Source organism: Onychostoma macrolepis, chromosome 11 (genome assembly GCF_012432095.1).
Source record: "Onychostoma macrolepis isolate SWU-2019 chromosome 11, ASM1243209v1, whole genome shotgun sequence".
Lineage (NCBI taxonomy): Eukaryota > Metazoa > Chordata > Actinopteri > Cypriniformes > Cyprinidae > Onychostoma > Onychostoma macrolepis.
The window spans coordinates 8254357-8268812 of NC_081165.1; the positions used below are offsets into that span (position 1 = coordinate 8254357).

At 35.8% G+C, this 14456-nt stretch overlaps 1 protein-coding gene across 4 annotated transcripts in view; it reads right to left on the bottom strand.

Annotated features, from left to right (window-relative positions):
• Positions 1–14456, bottom strand: part of pax7a (paired box 7a) — a 59950-nt gene that overhangs the window by 23212 nt on the left and 22282 nt on the right. For 2 of the 4 annotated variants that reach the window (XM_058792086.1, XM_058792085.1), the window contains exons 5-7: positions 14133–14332; positions 4045–4210; positions 2398–2615 (exon numbers count right to left, since the gene is read on the bottom strand). In XM_058792086.1, coding sequence (XP_058648069.1) covers positions 2398–2615; positions 4045–4210; positions 14133–14332 — 584 coding nt within the window. The remainder of the gene's footprint in view (positions 1–2397; positions 2616–4044; positions 4211–14132; positions 14333–14456) is intronic. The other 2 variants (XM_058792088.1, XM_058792087.1) reach the window with 1 other exon arrangement.

Consider the following 14456-nt stretch of genomic DNA (forward strand, 5'->3'; position numbering starts at 1 on the left):
ATATATATATATATATATATATATATATATATATATATATATATATATATATATATATTTAATATTAATATTAATGATAAGAATGAACAATTCTTCCATCACATAATAGAGTTCATTAGCCGAACTGTGAGCTGAGGATGAATCGGTTAGGTGATGTCTGATATGACCTCAGCAGATGCTCTTGCACCTTGTGTTGAGGATTTTCAGTGTGAAAGCTGCTATGGTTGACTGAACTCTGTCGCTCCTGTCAGAAACCGCATTTATCTCCTCACAATGACTCTCCCATATGAACGAGACACATACAGAGAGAGTGAGAGGTCCCATATCAGAAAAAATAAAATAATAAAATTTAAATTATTTAATAAAAAAAAAACAAATGTACGAATGTTGAAAAATATTATAAAATATATTACTATTTTAATTTAAAGAGTTATATTAAAATGAATAAAACAGATATATAGATATATTTAAATCAAATTATATTATGTTAATATAAATTTTTAAATGGAAAATAGTAGTACATATATTATTTCAATATATATATATATATATAAATATATAATTAAATTACATTATTTTAATATAATTTGTCAATGGAAAATAGTAATATATATTATAATATTTTATTTATATATATATATATATATATATATATATATATATATATATATATATATATATATATATATATATATAAAATAACAATCTGACATTTTAATTTTTTATTACTAATATAATTATATATTACTAATTCTATTTATATATAATATTATTAATATAAAATATTAATAGTAGTAATGCTACATTACTAATACAATTTATTATTATTATTATTATTATTATTTAGTAACACACACAGGTACAATGTGCGGTGCTTTTTATACATTATTGAAATGTATGTTGCACACTTGTTGGTGGTCAAACTCATACATTTTTCAAAAAATAAAAATTATTATATTTTTCTTTCTTTTGTAAAGAAATTCATATGTATGCCCAATTTAACTATCATAAGTATCAAACTATCAAAACAAAAAAGGAAACTTATAAGTGGCAGTATACAGAAATATAATGCTAAAAAATTCAAAACATAGCAACCGAAAAGCAATAGAAAATTTAAATCAATTTATTTTCTCCATTTAAAGCCTGCAGACCTGATCCATGGCATTAGACAAAAACATTCATTATTTATAAGGAGAAAGTGTTTAAGTGCAGCTGAGAAGGAAGCAAGAGGCAATGTCTCTCCAGTGTTAAATGCTCCCATTAATAGAAAAAAGACCTCCATGTCTGCTGGTATTTACGGAGGTTTGGAGCGAAGGCATTAGTGCTCAAAGCCCCTGTGCCACGATTAACAATCTCTCTCACTGTAAGACGCCCATGTTATCCTTCCGACGTTGTAGTTACGAGGGGAAAAGCTCTTTTTTGTCACCAAATCCTTAATTCTTTCTTCTCTGGAAAAAAAGAGGGTAATACCGAGAATGTTTCTCAATCTGCTTTGAGAGAGCAGGGGAGAGAAAAGGAAACCCCCAATAAAACATGTGTGAACGAAAGGGTAATTGTGGACAAATGCAGCATTGAAATTCATTTTCAACTCTTTACACACCATTTCAATCTTATTTTATGCTTGTTAGCCACATCTTGTTGGTGAGGGTCGGCAAGACTGCCCAGTATTGATGGATAATTGTGTATAATTCACTCCTTACATGCGATTTGCATCAATACGCATTATTTTTTAATGGTGGGTATTTAAGACAGAACCATTTCTGGAGAAAGTCACCCTAAATGCTCATTAATGGGGACCAAAGAGGATAACTGGGAAAATTTGACAAAAACACACAACCACAGCAACACAAATCCAGACAGGACACACAACGAGAAATAAACACAAAAACATAAATATTCTCTGACGAAATTGTCCAAAGCAACATAAATTTCACCCCAACAAAAAAATATATTTAAATGTATACACAGTCTATTTAACCTTAAAGTCAACATGGACATGACAGCATTTACTTTATTTTTCTAAAAAAATGATATTCAGACGATCCATCAATTCCAAAAGACAAAATCTAGTTCCATATGACCGCCTTTTCTTCCTTATTATCTGCTTTTACTCTGAAATACATCACATTATGAAAGTAAAGTGAAAGCCGTTTCATTCTTATGGTTTCTGATATAAGAAAAACTGCAAAGGTTTGGGAATGATTACAATGTTTTTGAGCTATGAAAAATAAGCAAACTAAGAAAAAAAAAACACTTCAGTTTCTCCATAATTTCTGTTTCCACACAAGCAGCGGATGCTAGCTTAACTCGACAATGCTCTTGATCTGTGAAGCATGCTGGTGTTCATTCAGCATGCCTTTCATCGTTCTCACATTAGAAAGAGGCCTCTGCACTAACCTGTGGCGAAAGGCCGTTGCTCACGGGATTCATGTGGTTGCTTGAAGCTGACGGGCTCATAAAAGTCTCTGAATAGCTGGAGAAGGTGTGGCGGTTGGATGAGAGGCCGTAGGCGGAGCTACTGTCAGCCGAGAGTCCGCCCTGATGCATGGAGGAAGGCGGCAGAGGCTGCGGCCGGTGCAATGTACTGCTGCCATCTGAAACACAAGCACAGAGACCTATTCTCATTAGTGTAACAAAATGATACTGTGGAACACTTTAGATTAGGGAGCACATATAAGAGTTTTGGTAACACTTTACTTAAAGCCTTTATGTATAATGCATTATAAAAGTAGTTTTAATGCATTAATTATGCCTTGCAATGCACCTTATAATGCATTGTACAATCTCATGAATAATTGTAACCACAGTTAATACATTATAACACTTATTAATTCATTGTTACACTATTTTAAATTCGGTTGTAATTATTTACAACAAGATATAATATATTACAACGCACAATATGCATTATACCCTTTAATAACCCTTTATAATGCATTATACCTAAAGGCTTTAAGTAAAGTGTTACCAGAGTTTTCCCTCAACAAACTATGAATCTGCTGCTTATTGATAGTAAGTTAGGTCGTTTTTGAAGTAGAATACGGTCATGTATTAATATGTGCTTTATAAGTACTATTAAACAGCTAGTATGCTCTTAGTATGCATGCTAAAAAGAAATAGTGAATAGTGTTCCCTAATCTAATGTGTTACTTTTTGGATCTGGTACTGTGGTAACACCATATTATTTTGGATATGCACCATGATGTTGCAATGAATGTGGTTAATATTCATGATCGTCTGATACCATTGTACCACTGCAGCAGTATTGCATTTTTGTAAGCACTTTTATTTTTATAATATTAATATTAATATTAATATTAATATTAATATTAATATTAATAATTAATTAATTTCATTTTATTTATTTTATTTTTGCAGGGTTATGCACGAAAATCTATTCTGCTTACCAAGGCTGCATTTATTTGATAAAAAAAAACAGTAAAACGGTTATACTGTGAAATATTATTACAATTTAAAATAATTATTAAATATTGTATTGTATTTAAATTTGTATAAAATTAAATAAATAAATTAAATAAAAATATGTTATATTTAAACTGAATATATTCAAATTTATATTATATTATATTATATTTATTATATTATATTATATTATATTATATTATATTATATTATATTATATTATATTATATTATATTATATTATATTATATTATATTATATTATATTATATTATATTATATTATATTATTCCTGTGATGGTAAAGCTGAATTTTCAGCATCATTACTCCAGCTTTCAGTGTCACATAATCCTTCAGAAATCATTAATATGCTGATTTGATGCTTAAAGAGCATCAAAGAAACAATAAAGAAACATTTATTATAAACAATGTTGAAACCGTGATACACTTTTTTTATACTCAGGATACTCTGATGAATAGAAAGTTCAGAGGAACAGCGTTTATTTGAAATAGAAATCATTAAATGTCTTTACCGTCACTTTGATCAATTAAAAAAAAAAAAAACCTTTGGAATGGTAGTGGTAGTGTTTATCTATAGAGGTTCATGGGTTACTGTACTCTACCTTGCGAGAGAGTGGTGCTGGGATACGTTGACTCTGGAAGCTGATAGGTGGGTAAGGTTGGCATGCCAGTTGGTGGAAACCCTCCAGGCAACAAGTGGTTGAATGCTGCCAGCTGATTTGCTCCCGCTTGTTTCCGCCACCTTGCTCTTCGGTTGCTAAACCAGACCTAATAAAAGATGGAAATAATTTTTAAAAAATAAAATAAAATTGATATATTTTTTATTTTATTTTACTATTTATTTAAAGGGAGAATGACAATTGTGCAGAGACAAATATCCCTTTCTGAGCATGATTTCATTCACATAACATGCAGTTGAAAGCGATCAGCAGTCTTCCAGACAGGTTCATGGGCATGTGTGTGGCAGAGAGTGTGTCCTCATGGGAAACTGCCTCTTAGCACATGTTGAGGTCCCTGTTGTTCTAGTTAAGTGGCTAAAGCTGTGATCTGTATAAACAGGCCGCTCTGGGCTGCCATCAGAGACGAGAGGTCGTAAACAGGTCAGAGGTAGCCCACACATCTCCTCCACAGACATCTTGAGTATGTTTATCTACCTGTTGGACACTTTAAAGAGAGTCTAGAAGACTTTTACTGGAGTGGTGTTGTCTGATACACATGGACACGTACACATAGGGATGTCTGTCACATATTTGACATACTGCTTCATATCAAGTTTAAATACTTGAATGAACTGTTTGGCTTCACTAAAATGATGTAAATAAAATAAATGAAAAATTAATTATAAAAAAAAAAAATCAAAAATCAAATGTTTTGAGCTTCCATAAAAAGCACTTAACAGACAAAAAATTGCTTAACTTCCTTTTGTGTGTGGTTCAATTTGACCCACATTTAAACTACTTGAAATTAGTTCAAGTATTTAATTTTTTTCTTGAAATTTTCTTGAGATCCCCCCCCACCCCCTCATTTAGGGTGCATGCAAAGTTTGACACACAGATGTGTTTTGGAAAACCTCCACTGGTTTCCATGCAATTCACCAAAAATCATCACAAAGAGTAATGCAAAAAAAAAAAAAAACCCAGAAAAAAAAAACATATAAATATATTTATTCACATACTCATTTAAAACAATATATAATAATATATAGCAAATGTCAATTGCCTGTTTTTTTTTTCATTGCATAATATAATTATATTACCGTTCAGCTCTTTATAGAAATATGTCCAACTTTATCTGAATACATACAATATACTTCCATAATGTGAAACAATGAGTATTGTGAAAAGCACTATATAAATAATTTTGACTTGTCTAGACTAGCTTGTCAAAGACTAAGATATGAAATATATATTTTTAAACAAATTGAGAACCTATTTTATTAAAACAGCAGACTTTCCACCATTAGAAGCACTAAAATGACAAAATAAAGAAATATTCTCAGTGTTTGCATTATTGAAATGCATTTGTTACTTAAAGATAAATGTGTCTTTTTTTTTTTCAGTGTTAAAATACTTTTTTGTTTAAGTCGGACCAAAATAAACGGCCATTCAAACCAGACTGACTTCAGACAGTCGTCTTAAAACGAGGACAATTTGCACATTTTAAACGGAGGCTTCTCTTCCATCAAAACATGAATATAATTAGCGTCTCTGAAAGCAGCCCGCTCTATTTCACAGGAACAAGACCAGAGCCCTGCGTATGTGAAAGGTTGGAGGACATTGATCTATGCCATGCACTGGCAATTCATCCGCGTTTAATACACTGTCAGGGCAGTTCATCTACCGTTGTGTTTAAAACGGGCCGGTCCATTGTGCATTCAGATGAAAGGTGGAGACAAAGGCCTCTCAATACACCAGGCTGAAAAGTGTCCACAAAGAGTGGGCGTCCCTTTTTAAACGTGCCTTTAAGAGCTCCACTTTCATGGTACGCACACAAGGACACACTCTATTCTGATGCAACAACACCGTAGACACACTCTACAAAACACACACACACACACACACACTCGCTGGCTCTTTCTTATAAAGCGTTGCTTACATTGTCCATGTGCAAAACTGTCAGGCCACTAACAGCTAGCATCTCATTCAGATGACTTCAATGGCTCGCCAGCGTTTGATGCGACTAAAGATGACTCTTACCCATCTGTCATGCATCGGGTTCGAATCGCTCTTTCTTACTCTCTCGGAAAGTGAAAGCCCCACCCGACCGTCATCCTCTCAAAGGGTTTAGGAGGAGACGCTTCGCCTCCTCTGCCCGGCCTGAGCCTAAACCTGGTGTCGTAGACAGATAAAGGATGGCCTGGCGTCCTGAAGGAGCTCGGGAAATGCATGTGCTGGGATTCGAACAGATCTCCTACTGGGAATTGCGCAAACAGGTTATGAAGAATGGAAGAACTCTGTATCCTTCCCCCACAAACCAAAAAGTGTCCCACTCTGCTGTGCCTCCTGACCTTTGGCCTCTGAACCCTGCTCTCCACCCCTTCATCCTTTCAGCCTGACGGTCTCTACCTTATTTTTTTCTGCCGCAAAGTGCAGATACTTACTTCTGTGAAATCAGCGAGGAACATTTAATATTTCAAAGCACTGGCTGGCGTTTCATTCAAGACACTAAAGACAAAACCAGTGTTTTTTTTTCATGCACTGGTCAGTTCTGAGATTTTGTTTCTATACCATGTCTTCTTTTAGAGTAGTGGAAAGAAAAACCCCCCAAATGAATTTTAAGTGTTTAGTTTATCTATTTGCATCTGAAAATGTCAATTGCATTATGTAAATTCAAAAGGCTGTGAGTTTTCTTCTCCACTTCAGCAGCACTCACATACACCAAACTTTACAGTTATTTTATTCCTATCAAAGTTCTTAGGATTTTTACTAAAGGGTTTGTTAATATAATATTCACCTGATTTTATTCTTAAAAATGTCATGATTTTTATTTATTTATTTATTTTTCTGGAATATGGCATGATAAAAAAAAGAGAGTTTCCCCAGTTTATTAATCAAAGTACATTAATACAATTGTTTTATATTAACTCAAAAAAAAAAAAGTGAATAATGCATTATCTAACTAAATATGCACTAATTTGCATACATTTCCACAACATAAATCTGAACATTTTATAAAGTCAGGGTCAGAATTCTTGTTGACGTATTATATCTTAAGTTTGAGAATTTCGGATATCTCTTTTTATTACTCCATGTTTTTAGGAATAAAATGTAATATAAATTGAATGATATATGAACAAACACCTCAGTAAAATCCTTCTTAATAAAGATATAAATAAAGTTTGGTGTATGTAAGTGCTGCTAAAGTTAAGATTTCTGGCTCAACACAGGAGAAAAAACCCTCAAAGAAATAGCCTTTAAAAATATGCATTATAAATTAAATCTACAGGCGCAAACTGATAAAGTGTAATAAAAGAAACACTTAAAAGTGTATTTTAGACCTTTTCTTTCCACTTGTCTGAAAGAAGACGTTATAGAAGCAAAATAGCCTAATATGTCAAAATTAACCGTTGCGTGAAAAACAATCTTTTTGTCTGTAGTGTCTTGTCTTAAGAAATTTCTTGATTAAGATTTTTGTGAAATCTTTAAGTGAAAGTTACACTCGACACTTTTGTTTGCGATTTTTCTACAGAAAGCAAACTATTATCACTTTAAATACTGGCTTGTTTCTTCTCTGGCTTTTTGTTCGATCTCTCATCCTCGCACACAAACTAATCTCTGCGCATGCATTACCACACAATCTGTAAGATGCATAATGCTATGACAATTCATAAAGAGATTTGGGATACATTATTCTCAGAGAGCTGCCTGCATTCCCTGTGGTCAGAGCACTTACGACGCAGCCAGCAGATCTTGTGGCTTTACCATGTGCTCGGCGAAGACTCCCGTCTGCCTTAATCACACCAGCAGCCTGTGAAGCATATCTGTCTAAGTGAATTTGCTGCTTTTGAAAGCAACGTGGCGTCACAGAGGTGCACAAGTTAACTCTATTAAGTTAAACATTAAGCACAATATGCCTAAATAAATACAGTTCTGTGTTATAGTACAGAGGGATGCGTCATCATAGTGCCTTGCTGAGATTATGTGTGTGTGTGTGTGTGTGTGTGTTTTCTGGGTCGCTTCAGTCGTACCCTCTGAGCTGGATTTGGAACCCAATCACAAAGTCACCTTGAACAGTCCCAGATTCCCTCTCTCGCTGTCTGCAATCCAGCCTAATTCCTCCACTGAGACGGTTTTCATCCAGCCCACAGCATAACCACATGAGGAAGAACTTACTGTCCACTGACAGCAGTTCTTAGGGAGAACGCTGAAACAATAGGGCTGATACAGGATAAACTGTTTGATAAATAAATTTTAAAAAGTAAAGAAGTTTGGTTAATGTTGGGGTCTGCATTTGAATACATTTGTACTTTTTTTTTTAAAAGGGACAACTCACCCCAAAATTAAAGTTATGCATTATATTCTCCTTTATTTCATTCTGTCTCATTCTGAATGAGTGTGACACTCATTTACTGAACAAAGAAAATATTTTTAATAATGTCTTTCTGAACTTTTTCAGTGTCTTTTCTAACTTTGCATTCGGTGAAAGTCAAGCCACATTTATGTATATAGAGCTTTATATAATACAAACTTTCAAAGCATCTTCACATTAATAATCAGGAAAATAACAGTGTTAAAATTCATCAACTACAAAACATTCAATTTCAGCTGTAAAGCATCTCTATAAGACAAAAGTGTCATTATTTAGCTCAGTTTAGTTCAAGTTTTGTGCTCATCTGATAGTGTAAGTTAAATCGATAATACTGCATATTTATTGTCTTTTAAACCAAATGTTGTTTCAGTTCAGTTGTATAACAGTGTCAGCGCTGCAAAGTTCAACAATTATTAAAAAAATTATCTACAGCAGCTCTACAGAAGACAATAGTGTCATTATCCAGTTCAATTCAGTTCAAATTTTATTCTCATCCAAAAATATTGCTGGTTATTAATTGTCTTTTAAACACCAATGTCAGTGAAAGTCAATAGGGTCCAATATTGCTTCTTATTTTGGTGTTGCAAAAGTAAGTCAGGTTTGAAATGGTAAGTGAATGATAATTTTTGAGTGCACTACCTCATTTTAATCAATCAAAGTTCAATAATTAGCTTCAGCACACCTTCAGTTGTGAAGTGCGTGAGAGACTATGTGTGTTTGTCTGATCATGTGTGCATTCATTTCAATCATTACGGACTATAAAACCAAAGATGGCGCAATGTCTGGGCTCAGCGCTGTCCCTGTGTCCAGTGCAGCAATCTATGGAGATTTGTGTTTACAGCACACACCTGTCACGGAGAATCATGATAAAACTGTGCACACACACACACAGTGTTTCTTATTCCTGTCTTTTACAGGATGTTTTTTTGCACCACAAGTCCCTTGTTTGTGAGACCGCCGTGTGCACTCAATAAGTCACTGCAAACAGTCGCCCGTAAATCCAAGATAGTGTTAGACACAGCAACAGTCTACACTGAAACCAGTTTCTTCTTAAGGAAAATGTTATTAAGGGATGCTTTTAAAAGGTTTCAGGCCGTTCACCTCGTGTTTCAAAGGAATAAACATTAAACAAGGGCGACATCTGTTTTTATACCAACAAATGCGATTTAACCAACTTCAGTCTAACAAGCAAAGTGTTGACTGCATCAAACAATCGTTTTTTTCTCTTTCTTCTGTAGCCCGCTTGAATTCTCTCACTCTCTTTCTCCTCGTCTGGCGCTATGCTAATTAACATTACTGGGAACGCGAATTGCAAAAAGGAGACTGGGATTACTTAGATAAGAATCAACGAACACAAAGCGGCTAAAAGAAAGTCATTTAAATTCTAATAATGCGAAACTGTTAGAACATTCTCACTGATGCATTGCAACAATTTTGCTCTCTACAGTCTTCATAAATCCTATTTATTCTTTTATGATGCACAAGCTAAGACTCTCAGAAACAGAGTTGCCTGTTGGGCTGGTTGGGATTTTTTTTTTTTGCTAGCATTTTTCTGGTCTCCTGGTGCAAGGAATTGAAATATTATATGGAATATTGCCACAGAAATAGCTGGCGTATAAAGTACCCTATAGTGAAAAATGGATATATTAAAATGTATTTGAAATACATTTATTTCATGCTAAGTATAAATAAATGTACATATTTATGTACTTAATAAAAATACCCTGTATTTGTACTTTCAGCTAAATCGGAACAACTATTTTTCTACTTAATGCACTTTAATTGTGTGGAAGTAGTGCTGAAGCCCAACTAAAGATAGACTGAAGTATATTTGATTGTGCTAAAGTGGAATTATTGCAAGTGTACTTTAGGTACTCTTTAAATATCTTGCATTTAAAGACTGATTTTATTCAAAGCTCATACAGTCTTCAACAATAGTGATATTAAAACACATTATAGGCTTAATATTAAGAAATGTACATTGTGCACAAGTAGCACTCCAAATAAAGTTTAATTATAATTTTTATATCAGTGAGTCTAGAGCGATATATCATTAAAATTGAGCTATATTTAGTATGAAATAACCGTATTTTAAATATATTACTTTTTACTATGGTATGTATTATAAAAAACTGCAGAGAAACCGTAAAGAGACAACATCAAAACATAATATCTTTGCAAACAGCATTAATAGTTAAATCGTCCTGTCTTTCCTAATTAATTAGTCTATTTATTTTTGATAAATACATTCTATGCACTTTATATGTGAAATATCTTCTGCTATATCATGACCTACACATCCTCCCCTTTTTAGTCAGCTAGCATAAAAATGTTAACATTAAAACACACAACTCACAGGTACAGAAAGGCTAACTTCCTGCCAAATTGATTTCTACGCTTCATAAAAGAGAAATATTTACACCTTATTAGACTCTGCTAACTATAATAGCTGCATGCAAAATGTGCGCTGCTTGTGAAAGGGAATCTATGTCAGAAAGGAGGAACTCGAGCCAGCGGCGCGGCTCTCTTATGACTGCTAACTGAAGTGGAGCCGCTGTAACCTCTTAAAAACTTCAGAATGAATAAGAACAGAATGCAATTCACTCCATCGTGGATGATTTATAACAGCCACCAGCCTTTCTAACACACTTTGTTTTTAGTGCTGGTTGAAAATTCTCCCCTTGTTCACCTAGCTAACATTTAGAACAGCCTGCAAATGTTTCTCGTTCTACTAATGGTCTGAGTGGTGGCTCGACGTCCTCAGATGTCACATGGCATTTATGTGGTGCTCATTCACCTCGTGGACGTAAAGCAGCAGGACTATGAAGCCACAGGGAGAAAGCCTCTGCTAGGCTACATAACCCTGTCACATCCCTGCTACCATCAAACTAAATTGAAACCGGTCTAGGTGAGATATGGATTGTGGTAACTGATTTGTCCGATAGAACTGCAGTGGATCTGAGGAAGGCTTGAGCAACCGGATGGGCTAAAGTCTTGGTGAAGATGGTTAGGATGAGATCAACAAAAATGTTAGCTAAAACTCAACTAAGAGTAAAAAATTCTAAATTCAAAAGCAAAATTGGGGATTGAAATCTTGACTTCCTTTCAAATTCATGAGTGTGTATTTGAATCGAAGTGGCATCATCCTGCAGGAAGTCCAATTAGAATTACAGGAAGAGGAAGATGAGATGATTAATAAAATATAAAGAACTATAGAAACTAGACACAATCGAAAAACAAATCTATCTTCCTTAGTTAATCTATGTCACTTAAAAAAATCTAGTTTTAGTTAATTCTACTTCCTTATAGTTGAATTTGACTTGCTACCTCAGTTCAAATTCTGGAATTTAAAAAGCATTCTCAGTTTAATTTTGAATGGTGCACATCCCTGCTCTCTTTTCTACTTGTCATGCATATCGTTGCCCCAAGACTGCAGAAGGAGGGTTGTCTAACACGCTCTGGAGTTGATGATCCAGGGGTGGAGAGGCCCCTCTTTTGGCCCCTGTCTCACCCCAGTGCCCTCTTCTCCACTCCCCACTAAACTGACATCTGCCGGATGAGTCTGGACAGCTGTGGTGGAGCAGGTCACCAACCGGGCCAAAGGTCTGGTCTCATTCTGGCCTGGGAGGAATCTATACAGAAACCTGTCGACATACCCGAAGCCAAACCAGTGGGAACTTCTGTGAAACACCCCTAATGGCAACTGCATGAAGAAGACCTGCATTCTTGCTATGAAACAGCATGTCATATTTTATTAGAACACTCGAAAAAGTCTTTGCCAACGCAGCTGCCATAAATTGGCATGTATGAGCCCTGGAATGTCTTGCTGGGTCTTGTGCCAAACTCAGACACCTCGTTGAATTAGTGTTTTTGGGTGGGATAAATGCATTGTCAAGTACCCTTTAATGTCAGTCCAATGGGAGGTCAAAGTGTGAGCTACGATGAACTGCACTTTTATGAGTAAATCTATGTAAGTACTATACCAGGCTGACTCCTTTAACAGTTAAAAATGTCAATGGCAAAACCACACATGAAATCCCCATTTGGAGGGTGCTTTGGGAGGGAAGAACTTTCACAATAGACTCCACAGAGAAATGCCACAATCCCCCCTTAACACTAGACCGAGCAGAGAACAGCATTGAAGACCCATGGCCAATATTTACTGTGCTTAACCAGAGTCACTTTCTTAGGGTGACCTTTTTGGAAGATTCAGTTTGAGTTGACCTTTGGAAATTTTCAAAGTGTCCCAGAATTAGATTATGAGAAAAACTGCATTAACAAATTATATCCATGACTCAAATACCTCAGCTTTTCACATGATATCTCTTTAGCCCTATTATGCGAGAGGGGGGAGATGTGTCCTTTTGGTTATTCGGCCTTGTTCAAGGTTTTCTTTGGGTCCTATCTCTTGTCATTTACATCAGTTACCATAAATAAGCCAAGCACCACTGGGGAATTCTTGCGGGCCAAGAAATGCACAATTGACCTACAAATGTGGCTCATCGGTTGCCATAAAATGCTGGAACAGAAGACAATTGCGTTTGACAAGCATGTTGCTTTTCATTGACCAATTAGAGGTGTTTTTTCACACCCTTGGTATTATGTTTATTATTATCACTGCTAATATGGATGGTAGAGTTCTAGTTGTTTAACTTGGGGCTTTCCCTTTCTTTCCCTTTCGAAATCCCCAAGACACTTCTATCTTTCGTGACGCTGTTTAAGTAATAATGAATGTTTTTACATACACCAGAGCTTACCAGACATAAACCTAAAATCAATGCAAATCGGTCCCCTAAATACATCATGTGTGAAATATTGCGAGAAAACAAGCGTAGCATAAATCTCTCAAAATTCTCCCAAGAGTGTGGAAGCAACCATTTAGACACATACATCTTCTTCCTTGAATGCTCAGAGACAGACAAAGACATATGTTAAAACAGTTGCCCTGCTGATGAGTATGTTCCGGTAAGGAACCTAAGCATAGGTACGGAGCAGGATCTACGGAGGGCGAAGTGAGGATGAGAGTTTGGAGAAACCTAGACCCCCTACCCCCACCTTGCCGAGTCTTTTACAAGCGCTTGATTGATTAATGTTGTTGTCAGGGAACAGAGTCCCCAGAGAGAACCAGAGGGATCCTTTCTGATATGTAGAGGGATTTACAAGTAGCGGCCAGCTTTCAAGTGCTGGGAAGCGATCGCCGGCCAAGGGAAGAGATGAGAAATCCATCAGGAATGCATTTTGTCTGTTCTTCTTTCTTCCCTTCTCTTTTTCCCCCATCCCTCTTTTTGTCTCCCACTAGCTCAGAGTGCAGCTGCTGCTATAATTCTGCTGTATTTGCTTTGCGATGTTACATAAAACTACAGGGTTCACAAACTGTCAGGAAGCGTCCCGAAGACTCGGGGTGAAAGCAATAGGGCAGGGCTCCAACTGTCATCTGACCAAGAGTGATGTACTCCCGGAGGGGAGGGGAGGTCAAACAATTAGTCTCCGCTGAATAAATAAATATAACAAACACCAGCAATAAACAGAGGCATCTAGATGACAAGAGAAGATACAACTCCAACAGGAGTTCTAAAAGCCAATCAGATACATTCAAGGTCAATTGCAATTGCGAAACCATGCAGAGGAAGTACAAATATCTGTGTGAGTGAGCGTATCCCACCTGTACACGAGCCTCGGTCAGTTTGGTCCTCTGTGCAAGCTCCTCTCTAGTGTAGATGTCGGGGTAGTGCGTCCTCTCAAAGGCCTTCTCAAGCTCCTCCAGCTGCTCTGCTGTGAAGGTGGTACGGCTGCGTCTCTGTTTCCTTTTCAGGGGCAGGTCTGGCTCCGACTCCACGTCCGAGCCATCATCTGTACGGTTACCTGCGTACACAGTTTGGAAATAAGTCTTTGAGACGCTTTGAACATCGGCACCAAGTCTCGGATGCTTTACAAAATGGCAAGTTATTTTTAAAAATTTAATATGTACAGCAATTGAAAATCTCAG